Source organism: Bos javanicus, chromosome X (genome assembly GCF_032452875.1).
Source record: "Bos javanicus breed banteng chromosome X, ARS-OSU_banteng_1.0, whole genome shotgun sequence".
NCBI classification, from domain to species: Eukaryota; Metazoa; Chordata; class Mammalia; order Artiodactyla; family Bovidae; genus Bos; species Bos javanicus.
Genome location: NC_083897.1, coordinates 87,510,191 through 87,535,255, shown reverse-complemented (window position 1 = coordinate 87,535,255; position 25,065 = coordinate 87,510,191). Strand labels below are relative to the sequence as shown.

Here is a 25,065-nt window from a genome sequence, read left to right as displayed (position 1 = left end):
TGGGATCAGGGCAGTACCATATAATCAAATACAATACATTAATAGTTCTCTAACAAAATATGAGTATTTTCACAAAATGGACTAAAGACTACAAAAAGCCTCACACTGGGTAAGTCCTGCATCTTCCCTCAAATCATTTAGTATCAAACTTATATAAAAAACAAACAAACAAAACTTATAGTTTTCACAGCTTTAAAATTCTGGAAATGCAGAGAAGGGGCTGTGGACCTGTGCTGTCAGGTATTTATATATTTAAGTTCATACTTAAGTGATAAAGATTTTCTCTGTCACTAAAGGTGGGACATAAATGCTAATACCTGATAGAGTGAAGATAAATTTTCAAAATTCACTCCAAAAGGATGCAAGTAAAAGGAAGAAAGAGACCCAACTGATTACAGAATAATTCTGAATACCTTTTAATACAAAGGGTTAGGTTAGGTGGCCCAGAGAATTAAAGTCTTAAATCCTGGTTTCTCTCTCCTGTATTATTTAAATCATTTTAATAATTTTGTAGCCAGAATGACATTTCTGAATTACAAATCATATCCTTCAGGGTTGACAGGACAAAACCGAAGTTCCTTAGTTTATCAGGGAAGGCCTTTCACATGTTCCATGTATTCCTCTCTAGTCTCACTCTCCATGCCTTCCCTACTTGACCCCATCACTCTCCACAGTTCTGAACTGCTCAGAGTTGCCTCTAACATACTTTGCCTACTCTTACTACCCCACCTGAACATGTTCTCCTCTCTGTCTGAACACATGCTGCTGTTTTTTTCTGGCATTTCCCTTTAGCTGTTAAGATTCAGCTTGGGTGCCACCTCCTGGAAGTTATCCCCAACCTCTATCCCTCCCATGCACTTCTACAGCAGCATGGACTTCTATCTACAAACATGCTTGGTATACTATGCTCAGTGGGCAGTTTCCTTGTAGAGCCTACACCAGACTGATTTCCCTGGGGGCAAAGACCTTGTCTGCCTCTTCATCATTGTGTCTTCAGCATGCAGCAGAGTTCTGGTACGTGGATGGTGTTGCATACCTATTTGCTAGATAAATTAACGAAATGAATGAAACACACATGTTCAAAAGGGTGAAAAATTACTTAGGGTAAGGGACTTCAAGAAAGGACTTGAACTAGATCTTGAAAGATATGTGAAGTTTTGTTAACCAGAAATGGGAGAAGGCTGTAAGAGGTTGGGTAAAGTCACTTCATTTCTCTTGGTATTATTTGTAAAATTAGGGAGTGGGTCAGTTTTTTACAATCCTAAAATTCTACTGTTTAAAAGTAGAGTGGACCAAGTTTTCTGAGAGTGGTATATTTGGGAGATGGAGGAGAGCTTTGGGTGCCAGGATGAGGAGTCCGCACTTCCAGATACAGGAAGTGTAAACTCACCAAGGTTACTGACCATGGGTGTAACCTGATGATATAAAAGGGACTCCAAGGCAGAGGAGACACTCCCAGGCAGGTAGCAAGGAGATACCCCAGGGTACTGTAAAAGTATTGAACAAGGCGATCTCAATGGCCTGGGCATGATGATACACAATAAAGACCTGGGTTTAGCCCCCTGGATTAAAGTTAATAAGAAGTATTATTTCTAAAGGAATTACTGGAGAACAGCCAGGCCAAGTTGGTATTTTCACCCTTAAATGCAAGTTGCTACCCAGATATGGGTGCTGGAGATCATCACTGAGCTTCAGAAAGGGTGACCGTGGGGAGGTGGCGGTCTCCACTCTCACTAACCTGATGCACACAGATGTTACACTTATCACAGAACACCATATCATTCCCTTCTTCACTGTCTGGAGACCGGCACACATCACAGATCACATCTTCATCATACTCTATGCCTAGCCCTTCCTCTGTCTCAATAGCATGGTTCATATTTTCATGGCAATGGCGTTCCAGGACTTCTACTGTCTTTTCCATAAGATTCTCATCAACTGGCCCATAACCTGCACAGAAATACAAACAATCAATCAACCCATCAGTCAGCTGTCATTCCCAAATCACCTACTGTGAGCCCGGTGCAAGCAAGGGTGTGGGGATTCTAAAGGATAAAATCATCTCTGATTTTAAAACCAGATTTTAAAGAATCTTTTACTAGAGCTGTTCTAAAATTAGTGTTTGAGACATGAAAGGAGAAATACATTTCACCATATTCCTTGTAAGTTACATACACTGACCCTTTCAATTTTCTGTCCAAATCCTAGCCAGTCTCCTCCTAAATTTGTTTTCTTTCTTTTTTATTTTTGGCTGCACCACTTGACTTGCAGGATCTCAGTTCCCCAACCAGGGACTGAACCTGGGCAATGGCAGTAAAAGCCTGGAATCCTAACCACTAGACCACCAGGGAACTCCCCTGAATCTGTTTTCTCTTAGTCCCACTGAGGGAGGACTTTCACTGAACTTTGTAATTTTGAACACTTTAATTTATAGTATAATAATTAGAATCATGTAACTATTTGGATATAAATAACAATTCATTCTCAGCAAACTAGTTCCAATGAGCACATTTAATGGAAATTTTCATACAAAAATGTATTAAGTCATAAAAGAAAATTCTAGGTACTGTATATGTGACTACACATATGAAATACTTGTTTTTCAAATCTGATTTTTAGAAAATTCAATAATATTTTCTAATGACAAACTATAATATAAAATAAACTTATTAGCATTCACAAATCTAATTGGAAATTCTGAAATTACCTTTTTTTGCCTCTTGATTCCTTTTCCTTCTATACTTTTAATTTTTCTCAGTCTTCTATACATAATAACCCAACTCAAAGATTCATATGGTGGCTATTGATAACAACTAACATTTTTCTTTTTAGGGGGACTGATGATTTTGTGAGAGCTCACATGAATTTACCCTAACAGCTTATAAACTCAGGAGTAATTCTCAAAATGATCCAAAACAAATTTACCCAAATATTTCACTTAATTTGTAATATAAGACCCTAAGGAACTTTAGAATTTCACATAAACTACCTTTTCAATGCTGTAGCTACTTATGAAACCAAAAACTACTCAGGAAGTATGTTTAATTTTTCCAGCCAAGACAAATTACACACTTTTCCCCATGAAGTGAAGGACTATAGTATCTGGTTAAAAAAACACTTGGATTCAAATTCCCACTTGACCTCATATTGGTTACATAAGCTTTGCAGTCCATGGGGTTGCAAAGAGTCAGACACGACTGAGAGACTGAACTGAACTGAAGCTTTGACAAGTTATTTGCCCTCTTTAGGACTTAGCTTCCTTATCTATAAAAATAAGGATAATAATACCAAACTCTTGATTTCTTATGAGGCAGAGATGAGATCATGTTCCTACATTGCTTAGTACAGTGCAATGTATAGTATAGTATGTATAGTATAGTATGCAGTAAGCTCTCAATTTTTAGAATTCCTTAATCTGAATGAAAAACATGCTGAAGTTAATATTATTTTTAAAACTATTTTAAGTTCTTAAAACCTTACTACAATATCACTCTAAAGGAAGGCTTGAGATAAAGTTATCCTCTTTTAAAAAATCATTCAAGCCTAAATGCAATGTGGTATCATGGATGGGATCCTGGAACAGAAAAAGGTCATTCGTGGAAAAACTGGTGAAAACCCAACGAAGCCTAGAATTTAGGTAATATAGCACTGTACCTGCACTGGTTTCTTAGCTCTGACAAATGTATCATAGTAAAGTGAGATGCTAACATGAGGGGAAACAAACTGCATGAGGGGTATGTATACTGTATTAAATCTGCAGCTTTTCTTCAGACTTAAAACTGTTTCAAAAATCTTTAAAAAAAAACTCATCCTAAGAGAATTAATGTGAGATACCAAAGGGACTTTGTTATAAGGCAGTGTCATGTTGAAGGCAGCACTGTAATGTCTTCAGTGTATATGAATGCTATATGGTTCATAAATACATTTGTGCATTGAGCCATCGATCCATTTGATTATACCCTCATACTCTCATTTTCCCTTTCTGTCAGTTTTTTATTCCCTTTTCTTTGGGGTTCCCACCCTAAAATTTTGACTCCTCTCTTTCCTCTTAGAAGGTAGAACAAGAGAAGACACTAAACAAAAAGTTTTAAAAAGCAAGAAGTAAGTATCGGTTACTGGCAGAATAACTATCACTATCATGCCAAATTGAATTTAATATAATTTTAATTTTTTATTCACATGCATTCAGATACCAACCTCAAAAGAGAGAAAAAAAAGGGAAGAAAAGGAAAACCACTGATCCCTGTACTAACAATGAACAAATGTGATTCAAACAAAAGCAAATGTATCCTTTACTGTATCTCATACAGAGAGTTAAGAACCACCCAGTTTCACAGGACCGCTTGGACCTAAACACTGTTTAGATGGAAGACAGGTCAAAAAGAACTATGTGTAAGTATAAGGTGAACTTCCTTTCAGCCCAGAATCTCCAAACATTGCTGGTATGGTACTGTATGGCATATGTTTACTTTAAAATTACTACTATGTTTACTTCCAATTTTTTTGTTTGCTTGTTTTTGCTTCATTTTATTCTATATTTTGAGAGTTGCACGACAACTTTAGAACTCACTTGAGGTAGCTAAGAACTGCTTTGGGGATGTTTTGCCTTAGGCCTGCCATTCTTCTTCCAGGCAGCAAAATTCTAAGTCCTTCATTAAGGCATCCTTGGTCATATCAACCTGTCAGTTGCAGTGGTGCTGCCTAATGCTAAAGTTGGAGCTTCTTGACATTAGGTGGCAATGTTAGAGGTGCCACTACCCTTGGCCCTGCTCACTGATCATAGTACTTTCCAGGGCTGAGTGAAGAACCAGTCTCAGAATCCTTCTCAACCCGAAGTCCAGCCAGTACAAGTCTCATACTCAGAAATGGGAAATGGCCTCATGAAACCTACATGCCATCTCTGATCTGTGATATTTACCATAAACAATGAAAGAAAAGGTCAGATTTAAATACCACTGCTCTACCTCAATATATTTATGCACTTCAGGAAATGCCTCATTAAGATTCAAGAGGAAAATAAATGAAGAGCCCAGAAAAGAAAGGAAGCCACAGAATGAAAGCAAGTTAAATGGTCCTGACAACTTAAAAAAAATAACAAATTCAGACAAGGAACAAGTTACATGTGAGGAAACAACTTACCCATTGCTGTGAGGTCTTCATTGAGTTCCTGGAGCCAGAAGATGTCCATGTCGTCTAGGTCATAGCGGCACACAGATGCCGCCAGCTCCATGATGTTGATGTAGCCAGGCTCTGTGGTCTCTGGGTTGGAGCACTGGATATATTTCCGGGGCCGGACAAACAGGACCTCTTTTTTCTTGTCGGCCATAACCCTAGCAAAGCAAAAAAAGACACTGATAACAATCAATGAATGAGAGATGCCATGCACTGACTGGATGGCTAGACAGCACTCAGGCCATGCAGTGGAGCTAAATTGTTATCCTTCCCCACCCTGGGGAAATCCCCTGCTCTGCCAACTGAAAGGCATGATAAGACCCCTTTTTAGAAGGCAAATGGTTCTGCAAATCCAGTTTTGTCATTTGCTGTGAATATTCTGACTTTTAATGAAATGTTTCATTTACCCCACGGCTCCTAAGTCCCTACTACCACTCATTCTAATAAAATGTTGCATTGTGCCTTCTTGGTGCAATGGCCACCACATTTATTTAGAAGGGGAAATAGCAGAAGGAGTGATACTTGTACAAAGGCACAGCCAGATTCCACACCAAAGGTAAGTTTTAGCTAAACTCATGTTTTCTATCATAGAGGCCATACTGGATGGTAGTAAAGAGTAGAGGCTATAGACTCACACCATCTGTTTTTCACTTCCACTCATTCACGTGGTGATCTTGGGCAATTACTTAATTTCTATAAAGTCTAGTTTTCTTAGCTAAAATATAAGGATGATAATCATAAATTATAATAGTATCAAACTTATAGGGTTATTATGATGATTATATGAAATAAAATACATAAAGTGCTTAGGACAGTGTACAGTAAAAGCTGGATGATTAATAATGCCATTGTTATTTTTATATCTCTTATTTTCACTATTTATACAGATGAGTTAAAGCCAAGAAGCTATAGATTTATACAAACTTAAGGCATTTATCAACCATAAATGTAAGTCTGGGCCAGGATAAGGCAATGGGATGAAAGATTCCCATTCTTCCAACATATTATCTAGCAGGCCTGAGTCAACCCATATTTCCCCTAACCTCTCCTGATACTTAAGATCCTAAGGCAAGGAAACCAAATAAGGGAAGAAACAGAAATTCTCACACCAATGACTGGCTCCATAATCAATGTTTTAGATGCTACATGAAGTATTAGAACACATAACCAAGAGGGGATCTGAATAATTATTCCCTGGAAATTTTAAAGAACAGGGTAAGCCATCTAAAAAATAAAGACATAGATATACAAAGAACAGGGTAAGCCATCTAAAAAAGAGAGAAAGAAATATATATACATATATAAAATAGTGAAAACTGTTTCTCTGGAAGGCTTCTGGAGCCAGTTTCCCTACTTTAGAGTTACTATGTATGTAGAATGATTCATAAACATTAATGTATTCATATGAATACACATAACTATATTAGGTTGGTGCAAAGGTAACTGTGCTTTTGCACTGTTGAATTTTGCTGTTTGATATTAGAATACATCCTTAAATAAACATGGCTATGTTACACATCATTTTAATGTACATTTCTTGCTTTATGTTTTTTGCTAATGCCCTATTACTTGCTGTTTATTTTATATTTATTTTGAACTATAGAAATTGTGTTAGACAAAAAGTAAATTCAAACAATTTTTTTATTCAAGTTCAAAATGAGTTGTAAAGCAGGGGAGACAACTCACAACATCAACAATGCATTTGGCTCAGGAACTGCTAACAAACATACAGTGCAGTGGTGGTTCAAGAAGTTCTGCAAAGGAGACAAGACCCTTGAAGATGAGGAGCATAGTGGCTGGCCATCAGAAGTAACAACAACCAATTCAGAGCATCATTGAAATTGGTCCTCTTACAACTATATGAGAAGTTGCTGCAGAACTCAGTATTGACCATTCTATGGTTGTTCGACACTTGAAGCAAATTGGAAAGGTGAAAAAACTCATTAAGTGGGTGCCTCATGAGCTGAGTGAAAATAAAAAAAGATTGTCATTTTGAAGTGTCTTCTTCTCTTATTCTACACAACAACAAACCATTTCTCGATCAGATTGTGATGTGTGATGAAAAGTGGGTTTTATATGACAACCAGCGATGACCAGCTCAGTGGTTGGACTGAGAAGAAGTGCCAAAGCACTTCCCAAAGCCAAACTTGCACCAAGAAAAGGTCATGGTCACTGTTTGGTGGTCTGCTGCTGGTCTGATTGACGACAGCTTTCTGAATTCCAGCAAAACTATTACATCTGAAAAATATGCTTAGCAAGTTGATGAGATCACCAAAAATTGCAACACCTGAAGCTGGTACTGATCAACAGAAAGGGCCCAATTCTTCTCCACGACAATGCCTGCCCAACTGCACATCACATCACCAATGCTTCAGAAGTTGAACAAATTGGGCTATCAAGTTTTGCCTCATCTTCCATATTCTCCTGACCTCTAGCCAACTGACTACCACTTCTTCAAGCATCTTGACAACTTTTCTCAGGGAAAACACTTCCACAACCAGCAGAAGGCAGAAAATACTTTCTGAGTTCACTGAATCCTGAAGCATGGAGTTTTGCACTACAGGAATAAATAAACCTATTTCTCGTTAGCAAAAATGTGTTGATTGTAATGGTTCCTATTTTGATTAATAAAGATGTGTTTGAGCCTAGTTATAATGATTTAAAATTCATGGTCTGAAAATGCAATTACTTTTGTACCAACCTAATATACAGAGGCACAGTCCACTCTGTAAATATAGAGTGAACATTTCCTAAGCATTCTTCTAGAAACTTATGATTCCAAATAATGTGTGTTGAATAAAATAACTATATGCAATCACATATTTTAATTTTTAAAAAACCATATGGAGCTTTTAAAGCCAAAGGCAATAAAATATTTGAGGAAAAAGTAGAACTCTAAAATAATTAATGGAAGCTAAAAATTTGGGAAATGCTAAATGAGGCCTGCTTCCCACTGAAATGAACCCAACTGAAAAGGCCAAGACATGCGTATGAATTCTCCACAGTCCATGAGATTAAATATGCTGTGCTTTTTGGTGCATGCTTTATGAGGTAATTATAGAATATTTTTTTCAAGATTCATCTTTTTCTAATAGGAATAATATTTTGCTTATCTATTCATCTTAACTGCCTCAAATTCCCTGTGGAAAAAGGTAGACCTATAGATGTTCTTGACTTAAACTAATACATTTATTATGCTTCTGGAAGAAAATAAAAAGGAATATCTTTATGACCTTGGGATAGACAAAGAATTTTAAGTAAGACACAAAGTCATTAACCATAAAGGAAGAGATTGGAAATACTGTTTGTCAACAGTGTATAATAAACTTTTACAAATCAAATAGAAAATGACAGATAAATCAATTAAAAACTGGGCAAAAAATTTGAATAGACACTTCAAAAATAAGGCTATCCAGATGGCAAAAATCTCAAAAGGTTCTCAACTTCATCAGTTAATACAGAAATGCAGATTGAAATCATAATCATCATTACCTGCCAGAATGGCTAAACTTGAAAAGATTGACTAAAAATTGAAGATACTAAGTGCTTGCAAGGAAATGGAGCAAACAGACCACTGCTGCTGGGAGTGTGAACTGGTACAATCATTTTGGCAAACTATCTGGCAGCAGATATTATGGCTGAACATATGCATACCCTATGACCTAGCAAACCCACTCCTAGGAATATACTTTAAAAAGTACACATACATATATATACTAAAAGATGAACAAAAATGTCCATATTAGCATTTTTCATAATAGCTGGAAACTGAGAGCAACCCAAATATCTATCAAAAGCAGAATGGATAAATAAAGTGTGGTATATTCACACAATGGAATATTACACAGAAGTGAAACTTAATGAAATGCTACATGCAACAGCATCGATGAATCTCACAACCATAATGATGAACAAAACAATCCAGTCTCAGTATGAAGGTTAAAAACTGGCAAAACTGTCACCTATGGTGAATGAAGTCAGTGGGAAGGAGAAGGAGGGCTTCTTGGGTGCTGATAATGCTTTATTTCTTGATCTGGGTGGAGGTTAAACAAGTGTATCATGAAAACAGAGTTATATAGTTATGCATTAGTTATCTTTCTGTGTGTATATTTCAATGCAAAATTTATAACATGATGATATTACCTCATTCATCTTTTCATATGTCTAAATCTAACGACTAAGACTACGACAATAAAAAAAAATTATAGGCTGAAACAGTAATGCCAAAGGATACCCACAAGCAGAAATTCTTATGATAGAGGGAAGGTCTATAACAATAAGTGAAAAAATACTGCTTTGGGTTTTGTAAAATGCAGCTCTAAGATCTTCAAATACACATTATATTGCTATAGCTGGTGGAAATCCCAGGATCATTCCTTGGTGATTTTCTTCTCTGGCCACTATACACTAGGTAGAGGGACATTCTCTCAATGGTCATCAGATCACTGAACAAAATAGCAAAAGCACACAAGTCTAGAGGTATGAACAATTTTGTTAGGGTGATGTAGTAAGTGCAGTTTTAAATTTGGATGCCTGAATGTAAATGAATGTGTAATAACTTCCTGGATGACCAATTTTGGTCAAAGGACCCACAACCACACCTGCTTAGCCTCACAGAAAGAAGGCCTCTCCATCTGCTCCTCAGGGTAGGTCAGCTAACCTCTGGCCCATGTGAACACTGCTGTGACACTAAAGAGGCATTAAAAGGAAGCTGGAACCACTCTAAGCTGACCTATAGCCTCTTCCAGTGTTTTATGCGCACTGAGTCCTCTAGTTGATCTAAATATTTAACAGGGAGAGACTATTATCAAAGAGACTTCATTTCCTGATGAGTGGATCAGAATCATTTGTGAATAGCACAAAAACTGCACAAATACCATAACATCATGGACTTCTAAAAGGCTTGAGTAAATGTCTTAAAAGCTAACTAAATAGAAGCCCCTTTTAATAATATCCCTAGGAATAGTTTCCCAAGATGTCCCTTGTTAATCTTGCCACTCTTGCTTCTCTGCAAGACTCCATGTCTCATCTATGAAACAAAGGACAATTATAACATCTATGACAGAAGGTATTTAAAAAATTCCACATGCTCTTCTACAATGTGACTCTGCCCCTCCCCCAAGTGGTGAAGTCTATTTCCCCTCATCTTGAATCAGGGAGGGTAATATGACTGTTTCCACGGATGGAATACAGCAGAAGTGATGCTATGAGAATTGCAAGGCTGGGTCATAAAAGGGAAAACAGCTTTCACCCTGTTTGCTGGAACACATGCATATGGACCCCTGTACCTAAGGCCTGTGAAGAGTCTTCCTACACTGAGGTTGTCATGCTATGAGGAAACCAAATCAAACAGAGAGGCCATGTGCAATATTTATATCATCCCAGCCCAGGGAGCAGACATGTTAGTGAAAAAACCTTTACATGATTCCAGCCCCCAACTACTGAGTCACCCCAAACTTCAAGTCTTCCTCACTGAGGCCCTAGACATCATAAAGACTAACCATCCCAACTGTGCCCTGTCTGAATTTCTGACCCACAGAACCTATAAGTATAAAAACATGGTTGCCTGACAATAAGTTGGGGAGCAACAGTAACTGAAAAAGCAATTTATACAGTAATAGTAACTGGAAAAACCACCAAAAGACTGCTTTAAACTTTAAATAAGATAGATGTGTATATAAAAGTACTCTTTATTGATTCTTGTAACTGAAAGCAAAATGGTAGACTGCTGCTGCCTAAAACAGAAAGGAAAAAGAGCTGAAGAGTGGGGCAAGGACAGTACAGGGAGGTGACAGAAGTATGATGGTGAAATACAGCAGTGGAGTGAGAGGCAGGCTTGTGGTCCCATATATCACTAGGGGCCATTCTTCCTTTGACTTATATATATGAAATCTGATATATCTTGAAAGTAGAACCAAGGGGATCTCCTTTGATATTGAATATGGGGTATGAGGCAAGATGATTCTATGAATTTTGGTCTGAAAGACTGAACAGGAAGAATGAATCTGCTATCAGTTAAATGTATAAAATTACAGGTGGAACTAGTCTGGGAAGAATATCAGTAATTCAGTTTGGGACATTTTAAGTCTGAGATGTCTATTGGACATCCAAGTGGAAATGCTGCATTGGTGTTTACCTATTTGAGTCTAGAGTTTAGTGAAGAAAGTACTGCTGTCTGTAACCTAATCAAACATTTACATTCCAAGGAGAAATAGGGGCCTCTCTGGATATCTAATCATCCTCTCTTTCAATATCACTAGTGACTCAGAAGTATATTTGTTAAGTGAAAGAAGCAAGCTACAGAATATTCCCATTTATTTGTACATACATATGTACATGTTGTCAGAGAAGGCAATGGCAACCCACTCCAGTACTCTTGCCTGGAAAATCCCATGGACGGAGGAGCCTAGTAGGCTGCAGTCCATGGGGTTGTGAAGAGTGGGACACAACTAAGCGACTTCACTTTCACTTTCATGCATTGGAGAAGGAAATGGCAACCCACTCCAGTGTTCTTGCCTGGAGAATCCCAGGGATGGCGGAGCCTGGTGGGCTGCCATCTCTGGGGTCGCACAGAGTTGGACACGACTGAAGCGACTTAGCAGCAGCATGTACATATTGTATAAGCACACACATACAGTCAATATTTGTGTTCTGATGTTTTTGTTTCTACAGTAAGTCAATTAATAATTAATCTAAGGCTTCCCAGGTGGTGCTAGTGGTGAAGAATCTGCCTGCCAATGAAGGAGCCACAAGAGATGAGGGTTCCACCCCTGGGTCGGGAAGATCCCTTGGAGGAGGAAATGGCATCCTACTCCAGTATTCTTGCCTGGAAAATTCCAAGGGCAGAGGAGCCTGGCTGCTACAGTCCATGGGGCCACAAATAGTCAGACATGACCGAGCGAGTGAGCATGGGCACACAAGCACACACATACATTAACCATTTATGTGTAATATAACTTATAATGCATGCTTCCTTTCAAACAAACATAAAGCATTGTTTTCCTTCCATTGGACCCTTACTGTGAAAGAAACTATTTTAAATAAACAAATGAAAACAAAACAAAAACTATCTGAAGCTTATCACTGATGAGCATCAAAATCATCCAGTCTACCTAAAAAACATGTAATGGTGTTACAATCATTTTTATTTGTTGAACTTAACTTCAAAAAATTCCTGTGGTAATGAACAGGCTTATCTAAATAGCTGAAACTTGCAGTGCAAGATGGCTCTGTTTCATAATTCTCTGTACCCCTCACCTCAATCACCACATATACATACTACACTATCCTAAAGGACAAGAGAATTGCAGAAATGACAATAGAACAGAGAGGAAAACCTTACCTGAAAGCCAGAACACTTCTAAACGGATTTGCTCCACCTAATCTGCTGTATCTTTTTCCATCCCTTTTCAGTTACTACAGCAATGAATAAGAGTAATTCTAGGACCCAAGAAACATGTCAATTCATATACATCCAAAATTTCTTCTATAAGTCTATTAGAAAACACAATTCTGAAGTATCTTGACAATCTTGTGACTTAGATAATAAATAAAAAGCATGTTTAGTTTTATTAGTATTTAAGTTTCTCTAGCTGATTGACTTAATCTGGCTGTAGGCAATAAGACAAGTAACTCAAATACAAACATTACAAACATTACTATTGTGATGGATTGAAGATAGTCACAAATCCTTTAACAGTCCTGTCAAGAGGTAGGGTCAATTTCCCTCCTCTTCAGTCTGAGACTGCTCTAATAAAATATAGTAGAAGTAGTACTGTGCCATTTTCTGAGTCCAGGCCTTGAGAATGGCACCTTCTACTTCTTATCTCTAAGAATACTCACTCTTAGAGCCCAGAGCTGCCATGTAAGAAGTCAGGCTATCCTGATCATGTGGACAGGTCCTAATACTAAATGGGAATCTGGGCAATACACATCATAGCATCAACTACAGGGTTACAGTGGTGAATAAAATCAGTAAGGCTCCTGTGCTCATGTAGCTTTGAGTTTGTAATGCCACTACCAAAGTGTAAGAGAGAAATGCTAATATGTTCACCAAACCCTAGATGTTTTCCATCTAGGCACATAGCAAGGCTGCATTCCCCAGTACCCTTTGCAGTTAGGTGGGCCATATGAATGAGTTCTGGCTAATGGCATATGTGCACATCACCTACTTCAAAGTCTAGACCCCCTCCAAATCTACCTGCATCACCCTCCATGCTGTCTTGTCTTTTCCTGCAAACTGGATTTAAAAGTTTGGGGGTGGAAGAGTGGGAAAAGACCTAGCAGATAGAGGAGCCACTCCAAAAAAGAGCCTGAGTCTCTGAATGACTATGAGTGGCAGAGATGATTCACATCCCAAACCCACACTGGATGGAGACATGTGCAAAAAATAAAACCTTCATTGTGTTAAGATACTGAGATTCTTGGGGAGATGTTTGTTATAGCATTTGGCCTATCATGACTAATACATACATAATGGTAAAAAGTTATTTCCCAGTATTTTCATGTTTGTTTCCACTTAACTATTGCATTACATTAGATTCATTCTTAAATTTCTCTAACAGATTTATATTTTGGGATATTCTCTCTAGAGATAACCAACCAACAAGGTTTAAATTTTACTAAAACTAATATGGAGGAGTCAACTCAAAATAATATATTAAAAGATTTTTATTTTTACATTCTGATACTTTTTCTATGGTATGGTGAACTGCTGAAACACTCTTTATTAAAAACATTTAGCACAAAATCAAGGAATGTCCTCATGCTTTTACACACACATTAATTTTTTAAGTTTGGGAGGCAGGAAGAATTTTTACCATTAAATAAGTATTAGTGAACATTTCTATTTTTTAAAAATGTAACAATATTAATTTAATGTAATAATGTTTGGTCAAAACTAAAATCACTATTTCAAAGATGAATCTAGCACTGATTCTCGAGGTGCAGGTTTTGAGTTTTATGTGCATAAACCACCCTGTGAATATTTCTTTGTATATGAAAGTAATATATAATCATTGAAAATATTAGTTTTAAATTTAAAAGCAATCATAGAAAGGGTTTGTTATGAAACATTTACATTTGTTTAGATTTGGCTAAAGTTGTGTCAGAAGAAAATACTTCTATTTATTTTGAGAATAAAGCTACATCTTTTAATTTCAAAAACTAAGTATTCTCTCAATAGTGTAAATAACCACACTGTTACCAGGCACCTCCTTAACTGCTAGGAAATTTGTAATCTATGAAAAAAACAACAAAAACATACAAAAAGAAACACTAACATAAAAAGTTATAAAATTAACCAATAAAAAGGAACATATCTGATATTGTCCTATATAGTGGGGAAAAGTAGCATCTTTGGACAGAGTGAAAGGTACAGTAGAGAAATTAGCATCTCAGTTCAAAATAGGAATAGCTAAAAAAAATCAGTTTGGTAGATTTGTGAAAGGGGATTTAAAAAAATGGAACTGGGATTTCTTGGTTATTCAAGAACCATGCTTTCTTTCTTAGCAGCCTGGTGGAACCAAGGTGGTTGAGGTTGGGATGTGGTGTCCATTTTCAAAAAGGAAGCTGCTCAACAAGTGGTATTGGGACACTTGGATATCCACATGCCAAAGGATGAAGTCAGACCTTTAACACCTCATACCATACACAAAAATCAACTGAAATGGATCAAAGACCCAAATATAAGAGTTAAAACTACAGAATTCTGAGAAGAATTCTAGGTATAAAACTTCATCTTGGTTTAGGTAATGATTTCTTAGATATGACACCAAAAGGACAAGCAACCAAAAGAAAAAAATAGATACACTGAACTTCATCAAAATTAAAAACTTCTGTGCCTCAAAGGACACCACCAATGAAGTGAAAAGACAACCCAGAGAATGGGAGAAATTATTCGCAAATCATGTATCTGGTAAAAAACAAAAAACAAACAAAAAAAAAACCTGTATCTAGACTATGTAAAGAACTTTTACAATGTAACAATAAAAAGACAAATAACACATTTTTCTAATGGGCAAAATATGTGAATAATTTCCCCAAAGAAGAGATATACATAGGAGGTATGCATGGATGCATCAAGTAAAAATGGAACATTCTACAACTGCTGGTCAGGGGGACATCATCACCCTTTTCACTAAAAGGCTAGATTTTCAGCAGCCAAAGGCAGCCATTTCAAAGTGAATATGACAGAACATAAAGAGATGAACTGACATGTTTCACTTTACAGTTTGAACAGTAATGTTTCACAGGAAAGGAAAAAAAAAAAACCAAAACATTGTATTTGCTAACCACATAAAAGCTTTTTCTCTTTGTAATAAAATACAAAAGCTCTCTTCCAAGAACATACAACTGGCTGGTAAGCACATAAAGAAAAGATGTTAGGACTTCTCTAGTGGTCCAGTGGTTAGGAATCTATCTTCTAATGCATGGGATGTGGGTTCAATCCCTGGTCTGGGAACTAAGATTCCACATGCCCAGGGGTAACTACTGAGCCTGTACCACAGAACTAGAGACCAGGTGCCACAACTAAGACCCAACATAGCCAAAAATACACAAATAAATAAATAATAATAAAGAATAGATGTTCAACATCATTAGCCAACAAGCAAATGCAAAATCACAATGAGATGTACTTCATACCCACTAGGATAGCTATAATTAAAAAAATAGAAGTGTTGGTTAGTATGTGGAGAAAATGGAATCCTCATAAAATGCTGGTAGGAATGTATGGTTGACCCTTGAACAAGACAGGAGTAAGGGGTACTGACACCTCATACAGTCAAAAATTCACATATAATTTGCAGTTGGCCCTCCGTATCTGTGTGGATCTGGATCTGTGGATTCAAACAACTGCAGGCTGCGTATTACTATAGTATTTACTATTGAAAAAATCCACATATAAGTGGACCTGCACAGTTCAAGCTCACGTTGTTCAAGGGTCAACTATAACATCTTTTGGTTGTTTACTAATTTTCTTTCCTAAAACCCACCCACTTTCCTCTTTGCTTCCTTCATCCTATTCTCTTTACAATGATAAATATACACTGAAAACCTACTATTAGGCAGTAAGGGTTCTGCTCTTAAGTAGCTTATAGTCAAATTTGTTGTCTTTCTTCCTTTTCTCTTCTATCACATGTTGCTGTGCTGTCATGTGCCCACTACCACATTTTCTTACCATCTACACACTCTTGTATTTGTGATGATTGCATATATTTATAGTTATATATATGGATGATATTTTTATTAACATTATTGAGGTATAAATGACATATCAAGCTACATATATTTAAAATGTACAAATTAACAAGTTCTGACAGATATATAAATTTGTGCAACAAGAACTACAACCAAGATAATAAATATAACCATCACCTCTAAAAGTTCTCTTATATCCTCTTGCTCCACTGGCCACTTTCAAAAAACCCAATGATCTGCTGTCACCAAAGCAGGTAGTACTCACTTTGCACAGTGGTACTGTACTGTAAAAATGACTGTGCAAACTGAAACTGTGAAAAGCAATCTTAATAATCACTGGGGAAATTATGATTTTTCAGTGACCTTTAACATTTTTGTCAAAACATTTTACTCTCTTATTGTTGGCTATACTATATAGGGAAATAAAAAATATTAAAACCGATATGTATTTGATATCCTATCATTTGAAACACTGAGAATTTAAACTCTTTTATCTCTTTGTAAAACTTATCAAGAGTACAGTGCTTAATTCTTAATTTACAAAACTTATGAAACAGAATAAGCAACTCTTCTATGTCCTGGAAAGTTGTCATACTACTCTATGAACTTGGATTAGTTTCCAACATTTTGTCCTTTGTGCTTTCACTGCTATAAAATTTTTTGAGAGGTCCTTTAATGTGAAGTTTTATTCTGGCATCATTTTATCTGGAACATCTTCATTCTTTTCATCACAATCACTTTCTTCATGTCTGTATGTCTGCCTTCATTAAGTTCCTCTAGTTGCATATCTAGCAGCAGCAGCTGCATATCTAGAGCCTCTCAAACTGCAACAGTGCATCCACATTCCCATGTTCAACTATTTATTCAATAACTACATTGAATTTGATTCAAATTTCTCTTTCAGTATTATCAGTTTTTATTTCTTTAAATGTTTGGTAGAATTTCCCAGTGAAACCATCTGGGCCTGGAGGTATTTTTATGGAGAGTTTTTAACTACAAATTCAATTTCATTAATAGTTATGAGGCTATTCAACTGATTATTTCACATTGAGTAAGTTGTGGTAATTTGTTTGGATAACCCCCAGGAAGGCAGGAAAAACAAAAGAGAAAAATAAAAAACAGAGAACACTCATATACACACACAATAAAATAAAATGGCAGACTTAAGCCCTAACATATCATTAATTACATTAAATGTAAATGGTCTAAACACATTAAGTCAGAGGTTGGCAGAATGGATTAAAAAACATGATTCAAATATATGCTATCAAAAACACTTAAGATAGAAGCATATAAATAAGTCAAAAGTAAAATAAAGGAGAAGATATAAATACAAACATTACTCAAAAGAAAGCAAGAGTGACAACATTAGTATCAGATTAAGTAGCTTTCATAGCAGAGAAAATTACCAGAGATGGGGAGGAATATTACATAATAAAGAAAGGATAAATTCACCAATAAAATATAGCAATCATAAATATATGTGCACCAAACAACAGTGATACAAAATATTTGAAACAAAAACTGATTGGGATGAAAGGAGAAAAAATAACTTCCCAATTATGGCTGGAGACTTCAACCTCTGTGATAGAACAGACAGAAAATCATCCAGGAGATAGAAGAACTCAACACTATCAATTAAGAAGATTGAACTGACATTTATAGAATACTCCACCCAACAGTAGCAGCACAGGCATTATTTTCAAACACCCATGGAACATATACCATGATAGACCATATCCTGGGCTATAAAATAAAACTCAACAAATTTAAACAAATTGGTATTATACAGAGTGTTCTCTAATACAATGGAATCAAAACTAGAAATCAGTAATAGAAAGATAAGAAAATATTCAAATAAAGTAAAAACCACACTTTTAAATAAAAGAAGTCTCAAGGGGAAAAAAGTGAAGAAAAGAAGTCTCAAAGGAAAAAATACACTAAAATGAATGAAAATGAAAATATAACACATCAAATTTTTTGTGACATAGCTAAAGCAGTGATAAGAGGGAAATTTATAACATTAAATGCTCATATTGGAAAGAGGAAATGTCTCAAATCAATAAGCTATGCTCCCAATCCAAGAAACTAGAAGAGCTAAATAAATCCACAGCAAGTAAAATAATTGAAGTAGTAGAGATAAGAGCAGAAATAAATTAAAAACAGAAAAGATAATGAAACCAAACTCCAAATTCAGATTTACATCCTACAATTTATCATGTCAAGGGTCTGCTGTAACACCTGACTGCAGTGAAGCATTTACCACTGGTTTATTGTGATTATTTTGGCCACTCCTGAAAGAAGAATGTTATTTATGTATGGCTGCAGCACCAAACAGACAGTGTGGCATATGAATGACAATGCAGCTTCCTGTGATGCTGTGGAACATGTGGGATACAGAACACTGCCTAAGATTCTGAGCCATACTGCCCCTCATTTTGCATGAGCAGCTATATAGCTTTGCAGTAGAAAAATCTAAAGAATCTATAGCACGTGTTGTAGTTTGGAGAAAGACAGAAGCACAAAGAAGCTATACCATGGAGAGTACTTTGTGTGGCTGTGATCAGGGAACATATAAGGGTTTACAGATTGGTACTCGAGAATTGGAAGAGATGGGAGCAAAATTTTATGTTGGCCTATCATGTTTGAAAAGACTGATATCCCCATTCGAATATAATCTGCCTTCCCGTCTGCTTGATTTTGAAAATGACTTGATTGAATGGAGCTGCAAAGTAACTAGCCCCCCGCCACTTATGTATGGATGAAGATGAACCTCGATTCCTTGAATAGATTACAGTACAGATAGTACTGATGAGTTAGATATTGAATTGACTGAAAACGCAAGAGACTATGAACCTTCTGCCCAAGAAGAAGTACTTTCTGATTCTGAATCAAGAACCCTTTGATTTAGAGGGTTGAGCCCTTTGCCATCTCTTGTTAATTGCAAAGAAGAAATGAAATATCTTGGTTTTTATTACACAGCAAGTTTGAGAGAAATGAGTTTATAGAGAGCTGACTCAGATAAACAGAAAGCAACCTGGGCCTGTTTGGTTTCATGAGACAATGAATATGTTTATTAATTCATGATAAAAAGATGGCTTTGTGAAATGGTCAATAAAAATGACCAACCTATAGCAAGTAAAAAAGGAGATAAAAATGGCCAATATCAGGTATGAAAGAGGGGGGATATACACCTGTTTCTTTTGCTTTAAGTGTGTTCATAATTGCTCACTGAAGCATTTTTATGATGGCTCCTTTTAAATCTTTGTTAGACAATTCTACCATCTCTGTCACATTGGTACTGGCAGCTACTGATTATCTTTGATCAAGTTGAGATCTTTTTAGTTCTTGATATGAGTGATTTTTTTCCACTGGAACCTGGGTATTATGCTACAAGACTCTGGATCTTCTTTAAACCTTTTATTTTTACTGGCTTCCTCTGACACTGCTCTGGCTGGAGATCTGGTTGGGGAGGATATCGCCTCATCACTGTTATGTGATTGTAGAAGTCCTGGTTCACCATCTGGCCTATGTTGACATTCAGGGGCAGGAATTCTTTGTTACTACTGGGGGAGACTGAGAGTTCTGGCTTCTCACCAGGCCTCCACTGATACCTCCCTTGCTGGGATTGGTAAGATAACTTTACTACTGCTCCCTATATGGTCTTCACTGATACCATGTGGCAGGAGGAGGTGTCCTCATCACCTCTAAGGAGTGGTTAAAGTCTCCTACAGATGGGAAAGAGAGGGATACATGATTATTACTGGTTTAAGGTGGTAGTCTAGGCTCCTTGCTATTACTGCAACAGTATATAAAAATACTGACAGTAAAGACATGAAAATGTCTGACTTATGTTCATTCATGATACTCTTGTGATTTCTAGAGGATGGTGGCAATGATGATGAGCTAGTGAGGGTACGTATGTGTGTTGGGCAAGACTGAAGTTTTTCTTAACAGAGAATAGACAGTCTCTCTGTGGGTGGGACAGCCTGGGCTTGCATTTTTAGAAATGATTTGACAAGCATTTCTGGAACATGACTAAGACCTAAGAACCTGCTGCTGCTGCTAAGTCGCTTCAGTCATGTCTGACCCTGTGTGACCCCATAGTCGGCAGCCCACCAGGCTCCTCTACCCCCGGGATTCTCCAGGAAAGAATACTGGAGTGGACTGCCATTTCCTTCTCCAAGAACCTGATGCTAGTGGCCAAAAATTCAAGAATGTGGTCTCTGATCTTTAAGAACCTAATATGTACTAGAAATAGATAGCTGTACAAAGAGATGTACAATTTCTCATAGTAACCAGGAGGTCCCACCAGCCCCTTTATCTGATGTTATTCCTTCCTTTTCCTTCCTTCCCTCACTCATTCATTTAAATTTATACCAAACATTTTATTTCATGCTGGCCTTCATGCAAAACACTGGCAAAGACCAGGAGGAAAAAATGGCTTCCAAAACTAGTCATTACTCTTGAAGAGCTAAACTTACTATGTCCTCTTGGCAAAAAATACTCTCCTACTTAAACTTCTTCTCAAGTCTTTGCAAAGGAAGGCTGTGTGCTTATGGTCAACCCAATTATTCCAGTTATCCCCTTTCATTTGGGTTTATGCATTTTAAAAACTCTGTATGTTTTGGCCCTCTGTTTACAGATGCTATCACTATGAGGCCCCTATTAAAATGAAGCAACTTCTCATGGAGTTATATATTAATAGGGGTATTATGGGGTTATGTAATTAGTGCTCTGTTTCTCTTCAAAGGCTAATAAATGCTACTGATTGTTGAGTCAGATTGGGAAATCTTGGTCTCCAAAACCTTATCATAATTTCAGATTGGACTTCAAACAGTTTTATCCTGTGAATAGGTACATGTTATACCCCTAAATAAAGAGTCTGACTGACTACTGACCTATCTTAGTCTGGTATAATCTGCCATTGGTCTGAATGAATCGCTGAACATGTATGTGACTTAGCATTATAAATGTATAGTTAGCCACTCAAAGTCTCCCCTCAAGCAGCTCACAGGCAACCGTAAGAGCATTCATCCCCTAAATCAAAGGTACAACCATGAAAATACCTGACGGAAGGCTGTGGAAGAGTGTCTGGATTGGCTGGTACTTGGACTCCCTTTTCCCATTCTTCCTTCCATGTATCCGTGAAGAGGTAATAGTTGTCAGGGTTAATATGGTGAGAGTCTGGAATCTTCATGGCACTGATAAGGTCCTTCCGGAACACCTGGTAAGACATTGCACACACCTTGAGAAGACCATCACTATGGAATTAACACCATTTAATGTTCTTTTAAAAAGACCATCCCCACCCACTCTGCACTCCAACAAAAGAGACATCTCTAACTTCCTAAATGGTCACATCAACTTCTATTTGGAAAGGGTGTGAAGAATTGACAGGAAAGTCAGCTTGTTCTGGATTTAATAAAGAGTAAAGGGGTTCTTCCTAAATTTTCTTGGGCTCCTTGAATTTAAATCAACAGTACAGGTTACTCTTAAAAAGTCTATGTAAAACAAAAATCCTTAACTCTCTCAAATTAATCAACAAGTATCCTATGATAACTTATGATCATTTAGCTATCACCTTATTTTAAAATTATTTACATAATTTTAGTATTACAGAGAAGTTACTAAAATAATACAGAGATCCCATATATCCTTCTTATATTTCCCTCTAATGTTAACATCTTGTATAACCAGATTACAATTACCTAAACCAGGAAATTAACATTCACCTACAACTAATTTTCCCCCAATGTCTTTTTGTTCCAGAATTCAATCCAGAATCACACTTTGCAGTAGTTGTCATGTATCCTTTGTATCCTTCAATTTGTGATAGTTTCTCCTTTTCTTTCCAGACCTTGACACTTCTGAACAGTACCGCTCACATACTTTATATAATGTCCATACCATCTGGGTTTGTCTGGTATTTTCTCATGATTAGATTGAGGTTATTCATTTTTGAGCAAAAACGCCACAGAAAGGATGCTATGACTCTCTTATCCCATTATATAAGGAATGTATGATGCCAGTGTCATCTTAGTGGTAATGTTAAACTCGATCAGTTGGTTAAGATAGTGTGTCTTGCTGATTTTCTCAGCTGTCAGGTTACTATATTTTCCTTTCTACTTAATAAATATCTTAGAGGAGGTACTCTGAGATTATAAAAAACACCCTGTTTCTCCTCAAACTGCCATGAACTAATTTTAGCATTGACAGATATATTTCTTCCCCGCAAAAGTTATTACTTTTGTTATGGTATTCTAATGGTGATTTGTTATCTTCCTTAGTTCTACCAGCCCTACATTTATGAATTGGAATTCCTCTGTAAAAAAAAAAAGGCCTGCCCCTTCTCCCTAATTTATTTTTTTGTTCATTCATTCAATTATTTATTTATATCATTAGCACCTTATATGGTGGTTTGTTGTTTTAGTTGCTAAGTTGTGTCCGACTCTTGTGACCCCATGGACTGTAGCCTGCCAGGCTTATCTGTCCGTGGGAGTCTCCAGGCAAGATGGAGTGGGTTGCCATGCCCCGTTCCAGGGGATCTTCCCAATCCAGGGATAGAACCCAGGTCTCCTGCATTGCAGGCAGATTCTTTTACCGACTGAGCTATGAGGGAAGCCTCTAGAACCTCATGGATCTATTTTATTCTTTGGGTTATAATTCAGTATTACTGTTAATTAACAACTTTATGCTCAAGTTGTTCTACCTTTGGTCACTGGGAGCTCTTTCAGGTTGGCTTGCACCTATGCACTTTTGACACATCCCACTCTTTTTTTGAGTACTTTTTAAACTTCCTACATTACAACGTGCCCTAGGCATCTTCCACTTGATTATAAAAGCTATTGATTTTATATGTTAATGTCATATCCTGCCACCTTGCTGAATTCTTTTTTTTCTGGTGATTTTTAAAATTTGATTTATCCAATAAATGGAGAACATACTGTGAATTTAACACTATTGGGTTGCTTTCTCTGACCTCTCAAGTTCAAGACATTTTAAAAAATTAATTTATTTATTTTAATTGGAGGCTAATTACTTTACAATATTGTAGTGGTTTTTGCCATACATTGACATGAATCAGCCACGGGTGTACATGTGTCCCCCAGGCTGAACCCCCTTCCCACCTCCCTCCCCATCCCATCCCTCAGTGTTGTCCCAGTGCACCGGCTTTGAGTGCCCTGTTTCATGCATCGAACTTGGACTGGTCATCTATTTCACATATGGTAATATACATGTTTCAATGTTATTCTCTCAAATCATCCCACCCTTGCCTTCTCCCACAGAGTCCAAAAGTCTGTTCTTTATATCTGTGTCTCTTTTGCTGTTTCACACATAGGGTCATCATTACCATGAAAGTTGAAGTATAGAGTATGATACAATAAAGCAATTAATTCTCAGTTGGTGTAGTCTGTTTAAACTGACATTTCACAAAGTACAGGACTGAACAATCATATAATCAGTTCAGTTCAGTTGCTCAGTCGTGTCCGACTCTTTGTGACCCCATGGACTGCAGCATGCCAGGCCTCCCTACCCATCACCAACTCCCAGAGTTCATCCAAACCCATGTCCATCGAGTTGATGATGCCATCCAACCATCTCATCCTCTGTCATCCCCTTCTCCTTCTGCCCTCAATCTTTCCCAGCATCAGGGTCTTTTCAAATGAGTCAGCTCTTTGAATCAGGTGGCCAAAGTATTGGAGTTTCAGCTTCAACATCAGTCCTTCCAATGATGTCATTTAAATGAATAAGGACTCATTCCATTTGCTACTTTGCAGGGACAACTCTGCAAATGCCTATTGGTTTCATTTAGGGAAGATTTAGAATTAATAACATGACCTGAACAGGAAACCAACATTGAACATGCTGGTGATGAGGTGGTAACAAAATGACCTTCCTATGAAGAATCCTAGCCAATTAATTGGCTACTGTGTGGGGAGAAAGCTAAGTCTATAGGAAACAAAAATGGGAGGTTTATTACATAATGCTTTGTATAAGGAAGCAAGAGAGGATCACAGACATATCTATTAACATATTTTGCACAGGGCTCAGTGTTCTGGGTGGCCAGTGGGAGAAACTGAATCACCATTTTGCTGAAGACTCTGAACCATCTCTATAAATTACCAGAATGCCTTTAATGAGACAGTGGTTAAGAAGAGGTAGCAATTTACAATTGTGCTCAACTACTGCCTCTGTGAAACAGGGTTCTGTGGGAAATCCTACCTTAGCTCTGGAAAGACTATTACAACCAAGTATTTTTCAACCTCCTAAAATATTTCATTATTTTTCATATATTTCTCAAAATATATCAACTGACTGCAAAGTCATGCTTTGGGTTTAGTAACAATCACACAGCATATACTATGTCTTCATACCTGATAAAATTGCTTACAAAAATCTGTTCTGTAGCATTTTCTAAGTTAGCCTAGAGACACAGAAGTGGGCTGAATGGTGCCCCCCCCAACTCCAAAAACATGTCCACATCCTAATTTATGGAACCTGTCAATGTTGCATTACTTTAGAAATGAGTTCTTGGCAGATAAAAATAATTTAAGGATTCTGAGATGAAAGGATAATCCTGGAAAATCCAGGTGGGCCTTAAATCCAGTAACAAGTGTCTTTATAAGAGAAAGCCAGAGGCAAATTTGAGACAGAAGAGAAGGGAGTACAACCATGGAGGTAGAGACTGGA

The 25,065-nt window shown here is 37.0% G+C and overlaps 1 protein-coding gene and 1 pseudogene across 3 annotated transcripts in view; one reads left to right on the top strand and one right to left on the bottom strand.

Annotated features, from left to right (window-relative positions):
- Positions 1-25,065, bottom strand: part of JADE3 (jade family PHD finger 3) — a 138,330-nt gene that overhangs the window by 27,194 nt on the left and 86,071 nt on the right. For all 3 annotated transcript variants that reach the window (XM_061409878.1, XM_061409877.1, XM_061409879.1), the window contains exons 4-6: positions 21,441-21,598; positions 5,140-5,330; positions 1,739-1,950 (exon numbers count right to left, since the gene is read on the bottom strand). In XM_061409878.1, coding sequence (XP_061265862.1) covers positions 1,739-1,950; positions 5,140-5,330; positions 21,441-21,598 — 561 coding nt within the window. The remainder of the gene's footprint in view (positions 1-1,738; positions 1,951-5,139; positions 5,331-21,440; positions 21,599-25,065) is intronic.
- LOC133242220 (histone-lysine N-methyltransferase SETMAR-like) lies at positions 5,748-7,860 on the top strand (annotated as a pseudogene).